At 38.5% G+C, this 15,558-nt stretch overlaps 1 protein-coding gene and 1 pseudogene across 2 annotated transcripts; one reads left to right on the plus strand and one right to left on the minus strand.

The window, feature by feature from the left end:
• Positions 1 to 2,719: 2,719 nt before the first annotated feature.
• On the minus strand, positions 2,720 to 7,257 carry LOC308431172 (urinary protein 2-like; the record flags this gene model as incomplete). The annotated part of the gene is made up of 3 exons (XM_080930542.1): positions 2,720 to 2,877; positions 3,029 to 3,157; positions 7,197 to 7,257. The coding sequence occupies 3 exons, from the start codon at positions 7,255 to 7,257 to the stop codon at positions 2,720 to 2,722; spliced, it is 348 nt and encodes a 115-aa protein (XP_080786668.1).
• LOC308430726 (large ribosomal subunit protein uL14-like) lies at positions 6,263 to 6,672 on the plus strand (annotated as a pseudogene). Its single transcript has one exon. The product of its transcript is annotated as a large ribosomal subunit protein uL14-like (transcript).
• Positions 7,258 to 15,558: the final 8,301 nt, after the last annotated feature.

Here is a 15,558-nt window from a genome sequence, read left to right on the forward strand (position 1 = left end):
CACTGCATAAATCAGGTGTGATGACACACAACTCCAATCCTACCAGGAACCTGTATCTAAGCCTGAGCACCACAGGTTCAAGGTCATCCTAGAGTTTTAGTCCAGCTTGGTGCATCAGGTCCAGTCTCAAGCAAAATAAATTAACCAGCAAAAGAACAGAAGCCTATTTTTGAAAGAAAGTGGAAATGGGTGTTATTGAAACTTGGTAGCAGAGAGAGTGCAGAGGCAGCCAGTTGAACAATAGTGCTCATATCTTGTCTGACATACTCTGCCCCCAGCATATGAGAGGAAGAGGATGTTAAGATTAATCTCGCCCAATGTGCAGCCACCGGGCTCAAGCACCATCACTGATGCTGGGAAGTGCTTGCTGGCAGGAACCAGATAGGGGTGCCTCCTCAGGGGCTCTGCCAGAGTCATGCAGCTGAGCATGCTTGCAGCTAACCATCAGACTGAGCATGGGGAACCTCGTGAGCATGCTGGTAGAGGGAGAATGAAAGAGCTGAAGGGAGCTACGGTTTCATGGGAAGAACAACATTGTCGACCAATCAAATTATCCACAGCTCCCATGGAATACAATACCAACCACTGAGCATGCAATGAGAGGTCCATTGCACCAGTTGCATATGTAGAGCAGAATAGCAGTGTCTGGCATCAATGTGAGAAGAGACCTTCAGTCCAGTAAAGTCACATTTTTCCAATGTAGGGGAATGCCAAGGCACTGAGGTGCCACTAAGTTGGAGAGGGTGATTGGGAGTACACCTTCATGAAGATAAGTAGAGGAGGAGGGGGGATGGAAGGAGGGTGAGCTTAGGGATAACATTTTAAATGTAAATACAGAGAGTATCTACTAAAAAATAAAAAAGATTAACGTCTTGTAAGCATTGCTTTGTGCTTGTCTTTGAATGACCAACAATCTAGGGATCAGCTACATTCGCTGTGTGTGCAGGAATGCAGGATCATTTTTTATTCTTACAGATAACACTTGCTTCACACAGAAATGTAGCCAAGTGAGACTCTCTGTTCTCTCAGATAACAGTCACAGGACTATTCCAGTCCCTTATATACTTCCTGACAATTCCCGAGTTGTGAAAATGTTCAGAAAGAGGTGCTTTAGGGATAAAACAGTACATATTATTAATTTTAAAATAGAAATTTTGAGAATTTTTCACCTGATTAATTTGTTGACATCATTTTTCTCCTTCTTTCTCCAACTTTTCTAGTGTTCATCATTCCCATTACCCTTCAAATTTACAAACCCTTATTTTTAAATATTTTATACATATGTATGAATGTATGTATGTATTATGTATGTAAAGTCAACTTTTATTGCTTGTATGCATTTGTATTATGTGTTGTCCACCTGTGTTTGGATACCTATCCCAGGGATAGACTATGTTCTCTCTCTCTCTCTCTCTCTCTCTCTCTCTCTCTCTCTCTCTCTCTCTCTCTCTCTCTCTCTCTCTCCCCAGTTGCTTGTAGCTCTGTGATGAAACCTTGAGATACTTTCCTCATCCACAATGATATATTTACTGTTGTTATTATGTAGGTCATGTTGAGGTAGCACTACTGTGGAGATTCCATGGGTGCATCTTCCCTGTCCTATAGAGAAGATAACACCTAGGAACAGATATTCTCATCTTCCATCATTACCATTTTTAGGTTCCCTCTTGTGTCAAGATGTTTAGGAGTAGGTTTTGCATTGTAGGTGCATCAGTTGAGGCAGGGAGTCTCATGGCGTATTGCTCTCTGCATTTTGACCAGCTTCTAGGCAATGTGTCACAAAACCTTCCTGTTTGCCTTCACTAAGCAACAAGACTCTATGTGTTCGTTTCTCACCGATGTGCTTCTAACACCACTTTTCACTACTTTGCATCTTGGTCCACATCCCAGACAACGGAAGGGACATCAAAAGTTTGAAAAGTTGCTGAGTCCTCACAAAGACCCCAGTTACAACACAGTATTGGTAAACTGTCAGCAGAGAAAAGTCCTATGGTCTCTGATTACCCACGACACAGGCACCCATATTGTCTTCAGCTAAGTCCTTCTGTCTTTCCTTATGTTGGGGTACAGCCAGATTCAGAACCTTATGCTAGAACAGCCACACATGTGTTTGAAACCTTTAACACAAGGGTGGAGGTTTGATGACCTACTTTTCTCCATGGAGTCTTAGGAAGTAGATTCATGGCTCCCCTTGCTCCTGCTATGACTGATAGATTGGGAAGGGTTTCCTGGTAGAGTGAATTTTATTATTAGTATCTAAGGTAGTATGAATCAAATCAGGCATCTGTGATACTTTTTCTGGGCCTCAAAGGGAATTGACATTTAATATGCATCCCCACAAAATATTAAACATATATTCCATAATACATTTTATATGTACCTACATTATCATAAGTTATTAATGAAAATAGACACCATTTATCAAATTGGACATTTCAGAGTTGAGTATCAGCATAAAATGGTGAGCTTCTCTAGCCAAATGCAAAAATTAGTTCATAAACGTTGAATACATGACCCTTCCTCCCCTTTTTGAATAGCCAGAAGGGTACAATCTCATGTGACTTTTATGTTTTATCTGTTTCTTACATTTTTTCTCAGCATAACTGATAGTTTGTAAAGAAGGTTGTGTAATGCTAAACATACAGAGGGACTTGTTGAGAAATGCCAGGGAGAGGAAATGGGGAACTGGTACACTGTGCCATTGCTGAGGAATTGGTAGTTAGAAAATATTCTTCTTCATTACTTGGCCATGATATTTGTTACAGAAATCTTCATTTTTGCAGCAAAATGTAGATATCTTCAGGTCTCCCAAATACAAAGTTTCAGCCAGACATGCTTTATGGCAGTCCAATTCGGTATGATTGTGGATCCACTTGCCTAGAAGATAGAAGTACTTATATTTACTGTCCAAAATATACGAGTGTTCAAAGGGAGGGGACTTTCTCCCCCAATACCAACTCTGTTTTCCAGAATAGGAATACATATAACTCTCAGTAAGGATGCCTTCCAACTAGCTCAAACACCTTACCTGTACGTGAGAATAGGAAGAAATTCCTGGTTCTGCATCCAGGCTTGTATCTTGTAGTGCAGTTGCTCTTGCCTGCTAAACAATGTCCACTTTTAAAAGAGTTGCAGACCATGCACGTGGTAGCTTGTACTAGGAAAAACAAATGTAAAGTGTAAGAAAATGATTGTGGTAACTACAAATGCTAGAGCATTAAAAAATTCAGAAACACAGCACAACCCAGATGGATTTTCCTAACACGGGTGCTGATGTATCACATCAGATTGGATTCATGGCTTCCTTAAGAAGCTAGGGCCTTGAAATCACAATTTTGTTTGCATAGGAAATAAAGCTATTGGTATTTCTTTGTATATAAGACCATTGTGCAATAAACTATAAAAGTATCTGTGTAAGCAAATCTGATACCTAAAGTTCCTTTTTAAATGCATGAGGATAATAATAATAATATCATCCTACTAGCTCAGAATAGATATGCAGATCATTGTAATAGAATAAAGGATTCAGATATAACTACAAGCATATGATTTTTGACAACATGCCAAAAAGACCCAATTGAGACATTATTTTTGGCAGATAATGCTGAGAAAAGCCAGATACCTGTATGTAGAATAATGAACTAGATTATTATCTCTCACCATACACAGACATCAACTCCAAATAGAACAAACCTTAAAGTGAAACTCAGAAACTTCTAGAAAAAAAGTAGAAAGTATACTCCAAAAAATAGGCATAGGTAACATTTTTCTGAGAAGGGCTCAAATCCTTAGGGCAATAGGTCAATGCTCCACAAATGAGACCTAGGCATGATAAAAAGACCAGGAATTACGGTGATAAAGAAAAATCCAAGAGGAGTAAACTCTTTTCCTGGCATCTGACCTGATTTTACTGTTGAGAAAGGCAGAAAGTTCAGACTCCATTGGCATAGACTAATAGTTACAGACAATGTATGTTTTCCAAAAGACACCTTATCAATTATAATGAACAAATTGTGTTCACTTAATGCCAGATGTAAATTCCAAGATGAAAAACTTCTCAATCAAGGATGTTAAGGACGGTACTTAGATTGTGCTTACTTAGGGTGATCTGGTGTATAATCAGAACTTTCTTGGCATACATTTTTCTCTCTGGAACTTAAGGGTGCTTTTTATAAATTCACTTCCCAGTTTTTACTAAGAAAGTTATTTGACTTTATTGTGAATTATATTCTTGGTTCAGTGTCACAAAGAATGAGGTAGTTTCTTAGCACTACTAGAGACATTACTGCAGAACTGCCTTAATCTTATATGTTCCTTTGATAAGTAAGCTAACTGTATCTCTCCTGTAAAAAACCTACACATGCTTAACAGCCATGATCCTTTCATCCCAGGAAGAGAATAATGCTAATCACAGCAATAGTCATATACCCTCTTTTTGTATTTTTAATAAATTCATTCACCTTTCTTTTATTTTCGTTTGTCCTAAAATTGATTTTTTTCCTTTAAATTTCTTCCCCAAAGGCACAAATACTGTCTTTGTCTAGGATGCAATCTTGGAGGCATACTGTCAGGTTTGTACCTGTTCCCCTGTCATTGGTGATAGGAAATCATAAAGTTGAATAGCTTGTAACACAGAAAAGGAATTGTCAGTTGAACAAAGAATGAAGAGGCAACCTGTAAATGTAATAAAACCTTTGCCAACTATATATTGGACAGAGGATTGTTATCTAAAATATAAAAGAAAAGCCCTCAAGAAATTCATCAAGAAAAACATTCCATATCATCTAAAATGGCACTGAACAGAGAACTCTCAACAGAAGAATATAAACAGCTGATTAACAGTTTTTCTTGGCATGCTCAACATTTTTACTCACCAAAAATTACAAATAAAAATCACTTAATGATTTTATCTCACACTAACCCCCCATCACCCAAATAAAAGCAAATGATTAAAAAAGTTGACATGAATTTGAGCAAAGGGAAGCTCTTTCTCTTTCATTGAAGACATAAACTAATGAGCCACAATAGAAATAACTGTAGAGGATTTTTTTAAAAGTAAAAACAGAAATACCATATGGTATAACCTTATAACTCCTAGAATATACCCCTCAAAACTATTCCCACTGTAGAGATACTGGAACATCCATATGCACTGATGCTCTGTTTACAATAGCTAGGAAACAGAATCAGCCAACTGTCCATAAACTGATGAGTGAATGACAATGTGGTTTAGATACACCATGGATTTTATTCATTTGCAAGGAAAAATGAAATTTACATGAAAACTGAAAAACAAATTATAATGATTGAAGTAACGCATTTCCAGAAAGAGAAACACTACATGTTTTCTCTCTCTTACATAATTCATTGCTTTGAATTCTCAGCTTTTTGTTTTTTATCTACAGTGTCTGCAGAGGCTGGGGAAAATAGGAAGAGTAGTGTGTAGGGTCCTTAAAGGGGAGATGGTAATAGTAGAAAAGCATGTGACATGGAAGAAGAGGAATGAAATACTAGGGGTGGGAAAGTTTATACAGGAATTGGAGCAGAAAGATAGGGGCTTAACTAAAACTCAACATGTATTGAGAAATCCTTATGGAAACCTACTACTTTGTAAACAAATGAAAAATATAATTTAAGGAAGGAGTTTAAACATAATGCATGGGTGGACAATGTTTCCAGAGGAGATAAGTTGTTAAAAAGAAAATCCCAGTACCAGAGGTGAAATCTCTCTCTCTCTCTCTCTCTCTCTCTCTCTCTCTCTCTCTCTCTCTCTCTCTCTCTTTCTCTCTTTCTTCCTCCCTCCCTCCTTCTTTCCCTCCCTCCCTGCCTCACTCCCTCCAGTTTTGGGGTTTGTTTTTGTTTTTTCCCCAGTGACTTAGCTACTGTTGTCTATGCTCTTGTAAATAACCCCACACCTATGCTCATGCAAAAAAAACCTAACAAAATTTCTGTCGTATAAAAAAATGAATACATGAAAGTAGGAGGAGAACTTTTTAGGAATAAGTTCTTTAGAGGGAGTGAGAATTCAATAAAAGTAAAGGGGGACATGGTTAAAATAAAATAAAATAAAGAAAAAGAATAAAAGAACACTTGCAGAAACAGTGGCATAGCTCAACAGGTTCCTGCTGTCAAATTGTTTTCCTGAGTTCAATCCTTGGGACCCACTTGGAAAGGCAAGAAAATTAACTCTTCAAAAATGTCCGCTGGATATTCCAGTGTCCCTTGTACTAACTTCCTTTCTGACTATTTCCAGACACTCAAGATGTCGAAGAGAGGATGTGGTGAGTCCTGGAGCAAAATTCTGGATTTCCCTGGGTCTTCTGTAGGAGCTGTGATCAACTGTGCTGACAACACAGGAGCCAAAAACTTGTATATCATCTCTGTGAAGGGAATCCAGGGATGGCTGAAGAGATTTCCTGCTGCTGGTGTGGGTGACATGGTGACAGCCACAGGCAAACTAGGCTTAAGCAAAAAGGGACTTATGGCAGTGGAAATTCGACAATGAAAGCAATATCAAAGAAAAGATGGGGTGTTTCTTTATTTTGAAGATAATGCAGGGGTCATAGTAAACATTAAAGGGAGGTGAAAGGTTCTACTATCACAGGTCCAATTGCAAAGGAGTGTGCATACTTGTGGCCCAGGATTGCATCCAGTGCAGGAAACATTGCATGATTCTCCAGTGTATTTGTCTTTGCTCTGAGAAAAAAAAAATTGTTCTCTGATCTCCACATGTATGACGTGGCACACACACACGAACAGGCACACATTAAATAAAAAATAAAAATTGCTTGAGAAGTAGATAGTGTCCTGGCACCACATAAAGGAGGCACATTCACAGTATTTCATAGCATACACCCTCTCCCCCCAAGGAAACTGATAATCAAATCTACCTGATCAAAACAGTGTACTTGATATGAAACCTGGCTTAATATAAATCCTTCAGTGACCTCTCCCAACAGATGACTATGTTAGGCAGCTTCTACAAAGAAAGTTGTAAGCTCCATTGGCTACTATTGGGGACTGAAGGAGGCAGACTCAAAGATATAGATGTACAAGAACACCCAAACCCATTCTTTTATGGAGTGACTTATATCACTCTGACAATGTTCAGAGACTTGACTGACCTCTCATTCTAGCAAGAACAGCCATCTCTAGTCCCTGTCCTCTCCCATTTTGGCCCCAAAGGACTCACTTACCTTGGATGAACACAAGAGCAAAAGACCCCAGCAGTAGGAGAAAGAACAGGAGCTTGCCCATCTCAGTCTGGCTATCAGAGGAAACAGGAGAACAGCTGGTAGCAAGTGCTCAGGAGGGGTCACGGTAGATGAGAGCAGGTTGCAGACTCTTTGAGCTGCTTCCAGGATGTGGTCAGGAGCTTCCTTACACACCTGCCAGTGGGTGTTTTGCCAGTATCCAGGCTCAGGAAAGTGTCCCACAGAACTGACTCCTACAGAGCTTCAAAGGGCAAAAAGCAAAGGGCAAAGGATGTCCCTGGATACATCTCATATTCCTTCAAAGATGAAACTGAGGTTGTTTTTTTTTTCTAGGTGAACTTCTTAAGGTTGAATGGAGAGAAGGATCATGGACCTTTGATCTCTAACTAGTCTTGGCAATGGTGAGGGTAGAAGCAACGATAGGACCTTGCTCAGCATGTTCTGTAAATCAGGATGTGCACTCACAGCCTTTAAGACTCCTTTATCGTAGGTCTTCAGCATAGCAGAAACAGCAAATGGCATCCAAACAACTTTTGTAAAAGGCATAAGAGGGTTTTTGGATAAGTGGATCATGAAATGAACTTCTCCTCATGTAAAGTATTAACTGTCTAGCTTCTAAATACCTATATTAACTAAGTAGTATTTTTCCCAAATACAAACTTAGTCTCTGAATCATTCAGCTGAAACACTCAGAACTTACTCATGCTTCCCAAAAACCTGGCATATGGGTATTGGTACATAGGGTACACAATCCAAGATGGTTTTTTAATATTTAAAATTACATTTATACCGATGTTCTCATAGGTGTCTTTAGTTATCTCTCATCCTGCTTAAAAGTAACCATCCCACAGACACTCCACATGCCTGTGATCCCAGCTGTGGGTGGATGAAAGACCACAGAGTAAGCTCAAGAGCTGAGAAGACTGGGGATAGAGACCACCCTAGGTTTCAGAAACAGTCTTCTCCTGTCACCTTCCCTGTATATGAGCTCTCCATGATAGAGCCCTTCAGAGCCTTACTCTCAATAGTTCAAGAACAGTTGGCAGATCATGTACCTGGTCCTTATTGATGACTAAGCAGAGGATATAAGAAATGATTAAATGAAAAGTGGGTGGCTGGATGGATGGTTGAATGGTGGTTTGTGTGTAGAAGCAATGACTGAAGGCTGCCAGCTCAGATGCCAGTTGCACCGCACTCTGAGAGCTTGGTGTACGTCATGCTTTACAAGCATGGCTATTATACATAAAAACTTCTTGCTTAGGTTTCCAACATTAAGTGAATCACACACAGGAGAAGTCCAAGATGCATGGGTGCTACATTATAAGTTTACTCAATTTTACACAACTTCCTTACTTGTATGGTCTCTGTATCCCTTTAACATTAGCAGTGGAGTTCTATTAGTTCTCCAACTTTCTCATTGAATGGTTTTATAGTAACCAGCCTAGTAAAGAAAGATAGAAAGAAAGAGCAAATGAAGAAAACGGGTCTAATACAATTAATGCCTTTTCTAATAAACTCATTTGTTCTTGTGAGGCATCAATTTTCCAATCTACTGTCAGTATCATGTACATAATTTACTACTACCAATTAACACAACATGTGCTATCAGAAAGAGTTTCCATATTGGCCTGATGACATGGACAGAGAATTTGAAACAAGAAAACAATGATTGATCTAAGGAAATACCTTGGTGATATTTATGGTTGTCAAATTTGATAGTATTTTCTAACAATGATGCATCACATCCCTGGGTATATTTTCATAATATATCTATTTTTCAAGGATGCTTGTCATAAAAAAATCTCCACTTAGATATTTATGTGAAACTGCTATACTAAGAAAAGCCAGTACCAGCAATTTCATAAATTGCCATGTTTGAAGATCACAATAGCTACATTGTTCTGTTAAGTTAACCGAACATCTGGGTTGCTTTGAAGAATATCCTAAAGGTAGTTAAGATTGAATTATCTAAATTATTGCCTTTGGTTTAAACTTAATAACCAATAAAAGCCCCCTTTCCTCTTACAAAGTAACCCAGACTTTAGTGTATTACATGACCAACCTACTTTGAGGTCACTGGACACAATTTCCCCTGCAATACAGGAAGTTTCCCCTCCGATTGTTCCAGACAGTGGGTGGCCAGAATCCCCATAAACTTCCAGGCCCACACTAACCATATCAGGTCTTCTGGCAATGAGCCTTAGCTGGGACCTAACAAGGCTGTGTGTCCTAGCCACAGCATAGAACTTTGTAGAAACATTTAAGTTGGAAGCATCATTCCAGCATTTTCAAAACCTGAGATAGATAAGTTATTGAGTTATATCAGTTAAGCTCATCTCATGATTTAAGTTAAATTCTGGAGACTGTGAGAAAATGTGTGTGTGTGTGTGTGTGTGTGTGTGTGTGTGTGTCTGCATGCACATGTGCATTCAGAAGATATCAGTGCTGGTGATGGACTACATGTTAAAAATTTAATAAGTCACAACCCCAAAGCAACAGTAATTTTGCTTAATATTCAGTTATATTCAGAGACCCTCTGGCCAAACCCAGTCAACAACTTTACTACACACTTTCTTTTGACATGTCCTTTGGACTGTTCTTGTTCAGAAAGCAGGACTTTTCAGTTCGCATGTGGATTTATGGCATGGTTGAATGATCCTTATGTCAATTTTGAGACTGAAAATTTCTCAGATGAAAGTAATACAGGATTTGTGTTGAAAGAAGTAATAAAGCCAAGCAGTATGCCTTCTCTTTACCTCTTAGCTGTCACTATCTAGATTCCAGACATATTCTATAGATACACAAGAAGAACCTATTCTGAGAGCATTCCCAGAGGCTTATTAGATAAAAAGAATCATCACAGTCACATATGTTTTCCAAAGCAGAAGTCACAGTCATGGTGTCCTCATCCTACTAGTTGTTGACTACTAGGACTAGTAGTTGACCTGCTCTGCCAGTGTCTATATACCATCATAAACCAAGGTCTATTTCTCACTGAGGTGCTAAGACATTAGCCACAGGAAACTCAAGATGCCTATGTGTTTGCAGCTAGAATCCATGGTTTGTAGAATACTTTATAAAGCATTGCCAACTAAATCTATTGTTTTGTGAATTGGACAGACAGTGGGAACCACAATTATAATGCTATGTGGCATAATGTGACAGTGTTTCATTGAGATCTTTAGGAAGTTAAGAGAAATAGGCTAAAATGTTCTTTATGAACTTTGAAGCTATTTAGAAAAAAAAATTGTAATTGGCCAACAGAACTCGGGGAATCTTCATCAATGAAGGGAATTTTATTATTTTATTTTTTCCTTTCTAAGGTATTTTTGGCTACTTTTGTTTTATTACCTTTAAGAAGACTTCAAACTATATGGTATAGAATTTTTATTGAGAACATAATGTAGTTTAATTTCTTTGACTGGTGATGATGTGGAGAAAGAGTTACGCTCCTCCATTGCTGGTGGGATTGCAAACTGGTACAACCACTCAGGAAATCACTTTGGTAGTTCCTAAGCAAACTGGAAATAGATCTACCTAAATGACAGTCAATACCACTCTTTTTCTTTAAACAATTGAACAACTTTATTTTAAAAAAACAAAGATAAATGTACAGATTTTAAGCATTTTTGCATAAAAGTATACGAATACATTTTTATTAGTACTTGATTTTTTTAAAGGTTTGATAGCATGCGTTAAAATCTTACAAGCTACAATGAGCATAAAGTACATGTAAAGAAAGATATAACCAGGAAAATAGTCAAAGTTTTCTTGATGTGTAAAGATTAAGCATAATGGTTTTTCATTTTCTTTCTTTTATTTTTAAAATATGGAACGCTTCGCAAATTTGCGTGTCATCCTTGCGCAGGGGCCATGCTAATCTTCTCTGTATCGTTCCAATTTTAGTATATGTGCTGCTGAAGCAAGCATGGCAATACCACTCTTGAGAATATACTCAAAAGATACCACACTATGCTACAGGAGCACACATTCCACTATGTTCATAGCAGCCTTGTTTGTGATAGTCGGAAGCTAGAAACAATCCAGATGTCCTATGACAGGAGAATGGATACAGAAAATATGGTTCATTCATACAATGGAATACTATTCAGTTATTAAAAACAAGAACATCCTGAGATTTGCAGGCAAATGGATGGAACTAGAAAACATCATCTTGAGTGAGGTAACTCAGACCCAAAAGGACATGAATGGTATGTACTCACTAATATATGGATATTAGACAAAAATGTATAGAATACCCAAGATATAGTCCACAGAACTCAAAAAGGCTAACAAGCTGAAGGACCCAAGTGAGGATGCCTCCATGCCACTTGGGAGGGAGAAGAAAGCAACCACAACTGGGGAGGGAGGGTCCTGGTAGGGAAAGGTGACCGGGATGGGGGGGAGAGGAGAACATAATCTGGTATTGGGTCAGGGGAAAAGGACTAAAGCCCCGAGGGCCAGCAGAAAGAATGAAAACAGGAAACAGGTTGGAAGGGCCCCCCGGAATGTACCAGACACCTGGGAGGTGAGAGACTCTCAGGACTCAAAGGGGGCACATTAGATGAAAATGTCCTATAGTGGATAGAGGGAACGTATAGAGCCCGCCTCCAGCAGGAAGACTGGGCATCAAGGGAGAGATGGGGTTACTATCTTATAGTCAAAACTCTGATCCATAATTGTTCCTGTCTGAAGGAACTGCAGAGATGGAAATGAAGAAGAGCCTGAGGAAAAGAAGGTCCAGCAACAGGCCCAAAGTGGGATTCAGCTCAAGGGGAGACCCCAAGGCCTGACACCATTACTGAGGCTAATGGAGTGCTCACAAAGAGAGGCCTATCCAAAAGATCCTTCCAAAAGATCCAACAACAGCTGAGTGAGATGCAGATATTTGCACCCAACCAATCAACAGAAGCTGCTGACCCCTGTGGTTGAATTAGGGAAAAGCTGGAGGCAGCTGAGGAGGAGTACAACCATGTAAAAAGACTGGCAGTTTCAATTAGTTGGAATTCTCTGGACACTGGTTCTCTCAGACACTGGATCACCAACCAGGCAGCACGCACCAGCTGATAGGAGGCCTCTAACACACATACAGCAGAGGGCTACTGGATTGTGGTTTAGTCAGAGAAGATGCGCCTTACCCTTAAGATACTGGAGGCCCCATGGAGTTTAGAGGTCTGGTGGGGGGGGGTAGAGTTGGGATAGTCTAGTGGAGATGGGGCACGGGGGAGGAGGTATGGGATGTGGAACAGTATGAGGGTGGCCAGGAGAGGAATAAACTCTGGAGAGACAAAAAACAAAAACAAAAAACAAAACAAAACAAAACAAAAAACCCCAAAAAACAACAAAAAACCCCAAAAAACCCAAAAAAACCAAAACAAACAAACAAACAAAACCCCCAAAACCACAACAAACAAACAAAGAAAACAAAACAAAAACAAATGGTGTGCTACGTGAATTTATTGATAAATTCTCTCAACTTCAGAGGTGTCAAAAGTCAAAATGACTTTTAGCAATGACACAGTTGCTTCAAATTTTGAATCTTAGAGGGGAAGTGACTTTGAGGCAGAAGTGCTGACTCTGTGATGATGGAGGGTAAAATACCCTGCAAATGGCAACCAAGATGACATTAACAACTTATGCTTCAATTGCAGCAGCAGTAACCATGCTAGTGTTGGAAAAGTGGAGATTCTGGAGAGCCAGAGGAGTGAAGAGGAAATTACGTGTTACTGCAGGCTTGTGACTTTGGCTCGATATTGTGGTCATAAGGTCACTATACAAAAGAGATGAGCTAGATATTTTCCTTGGGCAAATTCTCAAGAACTGCTTTTGTTAGTAGCTGAATAGTAGTTTATGTTGGCTATTGTTCTGTAGAAAAGCTTAAGAACTCAAACAGGGGATTTTAATACAGGTTGCTATCATTTTTCACATGTGCTGTTAAACACTAAACCTAAGATCCTAGTTATGGTGCTGGATACATGCAGGTTCCCCTAAAAATATTATCCTATGAACCATGAAGCGGGCCCTCAATAGATAATCAGTGGGTTACGTGATCTTGGACAACTTGTAAAATTAGATTTCTATTGGTTTTATTGTGTTTATTTTTGTCTTTTTGAGACATGAGTTCCTGGGTATGCCAGTACTCATTTTGTAGACCAGGCTGGCCTCAAACTCACAGAAAGCCACTTATCTCTTCCTCTTGAGTGCTGGGAATAATGGTGTGGTAACTGAACTCTGTAGCATATTTCACTAGTGTCTTACCTGATATCCTTTTTCTTTCCTTCATTTCTTTTCACTATGTCTCCTCACTCTCTTCTGGGATATGAAAACTTTTTAGATTTCCTGTGCAGTTTATTATTAGATAATTTTTAGTGATTTAAAACTAGCACCCCATGGCCCCTATAACCTTGATCAGTAGCCTGAAGTACTATTTATTGGCTATTTCACCAGATTTAGATAAAAACCATGTTTTTATGTTGATAACCCATTTTGTTGATTTTCTTTGTTCTGTTAGCTCATTTATATTGTTCAAATTATTATATAATGCCCCAGGATTTGCATTGATCAGGTGGGCATAGATTAATAAGGAAGTTTTCAAAATAATAAAAATTTTCTCAATAATACTGTCTGCATCACCATACCCCACCACTTATCATTTGTGGGAGTGTCATATATATAGAGACCCACCTTCATTTAGATGTAGTTTTAGGTATATCTCCACTGGTGTTATCATTGTTATTAATATTTCAGATTTATTGATTTCTCAGCTTAAAAATAAGCTCTCATGGTTTTGGCCATTTTCCACAGTAGCCTTTCAAAGGCCCTTATAACCAGTTCTAGTTTGAAAGGGAAAAATAATAAAAGAGTATAAACTTGATATTTTAGAATATAAATAAGATTTGTAGATTTTTTCTCACTTATTAAAAAAGAAATTCAATTCAATAAAAGTCAAGTGAAACGAATGTATTTTTAACATTCTTTACAGAAGCATAAAATTTCTCCCTTTAAAAATCTATTCATGAGGAATATATAATTGAATGCCGTAATACAACATATTACATATTACAGTCAATAATGATATTCTTCACATTTGAATTTCTACTCTTGAAGAAAAAAAAAGATGAAGAAATGTTTCAGAACAATGGTAATTTAACACATCAAAAAGCAAAGGACACTATGTATTAGGAATATAAGATGTGAGTAAAATTTGGCTAACTGAAAAAAAATGTGTAAACTAGAAGCCAGGTAGCCAGAATAACTTTGTGGTTGTGAGTGATAGATACATTCAAGAGAAGCAAGACTGGTGGTGATTTTCACATATGAACAAAGAAGGGGAAGGAAATGAGAAGAAATGGATAATGTTTGGTGTCTGATGTTGAGTAGGAAGGAGTCAGCATCCAAGACAGGAAAAGAAGGATGCAAAAGTTGCTCCCGCTGGAAAGGGGGTATCATTTGAAATGTAAATGAATAAAATAATTAACAAAAACAAAACAAACAACAAAAAAGAGCTACTCCATCTCCAGCAGAGCATGTATGAAAGGGGATCCAGCAAGCACATGAGAGAAACTGAAGCAGGTGAAGGAGCTGCTAATCAATTAGCATATGACTTCACTTTCCTTTATATTTATTACAGAAATCTTGACTTTTGCAACAAAAGTTTGTAATTTTCAGATGAAAATAAATCTCTTCTGAAGGCTTACATGATTTAGAGCATCCCAGCACAGTGTGGTTGTAGAGAAACCCACCTGAAAAAGAACATTGACATTTAGTGTAAGAAAATAATATTTGAAATTCAATGTATGAGAGTCTTTGGTATCCACACAAGCCGGCTCTTCCACAAGAAACACCACTTCATTATAAGACTCCCTTTTGGCTTCCCTGTAAGCATTACCTCTTGCATTGAAGAGATAGATATCTCTGGTTCTGCATGCACCACCTTCCTCCATGGTGCATTTACCCTCACCTTCTACACATTTGCCATTCATAAATATGTTGCAGGACATGCATGTTCTCTCTTGGGCTAGAAAAAAAACATATATGATGAGTGAGCCTAGGGCTTGTTGAGTTAGGATTAACAGGGTTGAGAACAGATAAGAAATGAAGCATTACAATAAATAATTCTGATAATCTAGGTCTAAAAAATCCTTAGATTGCTTCCACTAGACTTTAACACTATGCAAGTCATTGGCCCATGGATCTGAATTCCATTAATCATAAAAGTGCTCTTGCACTTGTAATGGGTAAAGCTACTCTTAATAAAGGGAATCAACAGAGTTGGAAAGAAGGCTCCAGTGCTTATAAGCAGGTACCGCTCTTGCAGAAGACCCAGGTTTGAGTCTCAGCACTC

Source organism: Micromys minutus (assembly GCF_963924665.1).
Source record: "Micromys minutus genome assembly, chromosome: 16".
In the NCBI taxonomy this organism is placed as follows: domain Eukaryota; kingdom Metazoa; phylum Chordata; class Mammalia; order Rodentia; family Muridae; genus Micromys; species Micromys minutus.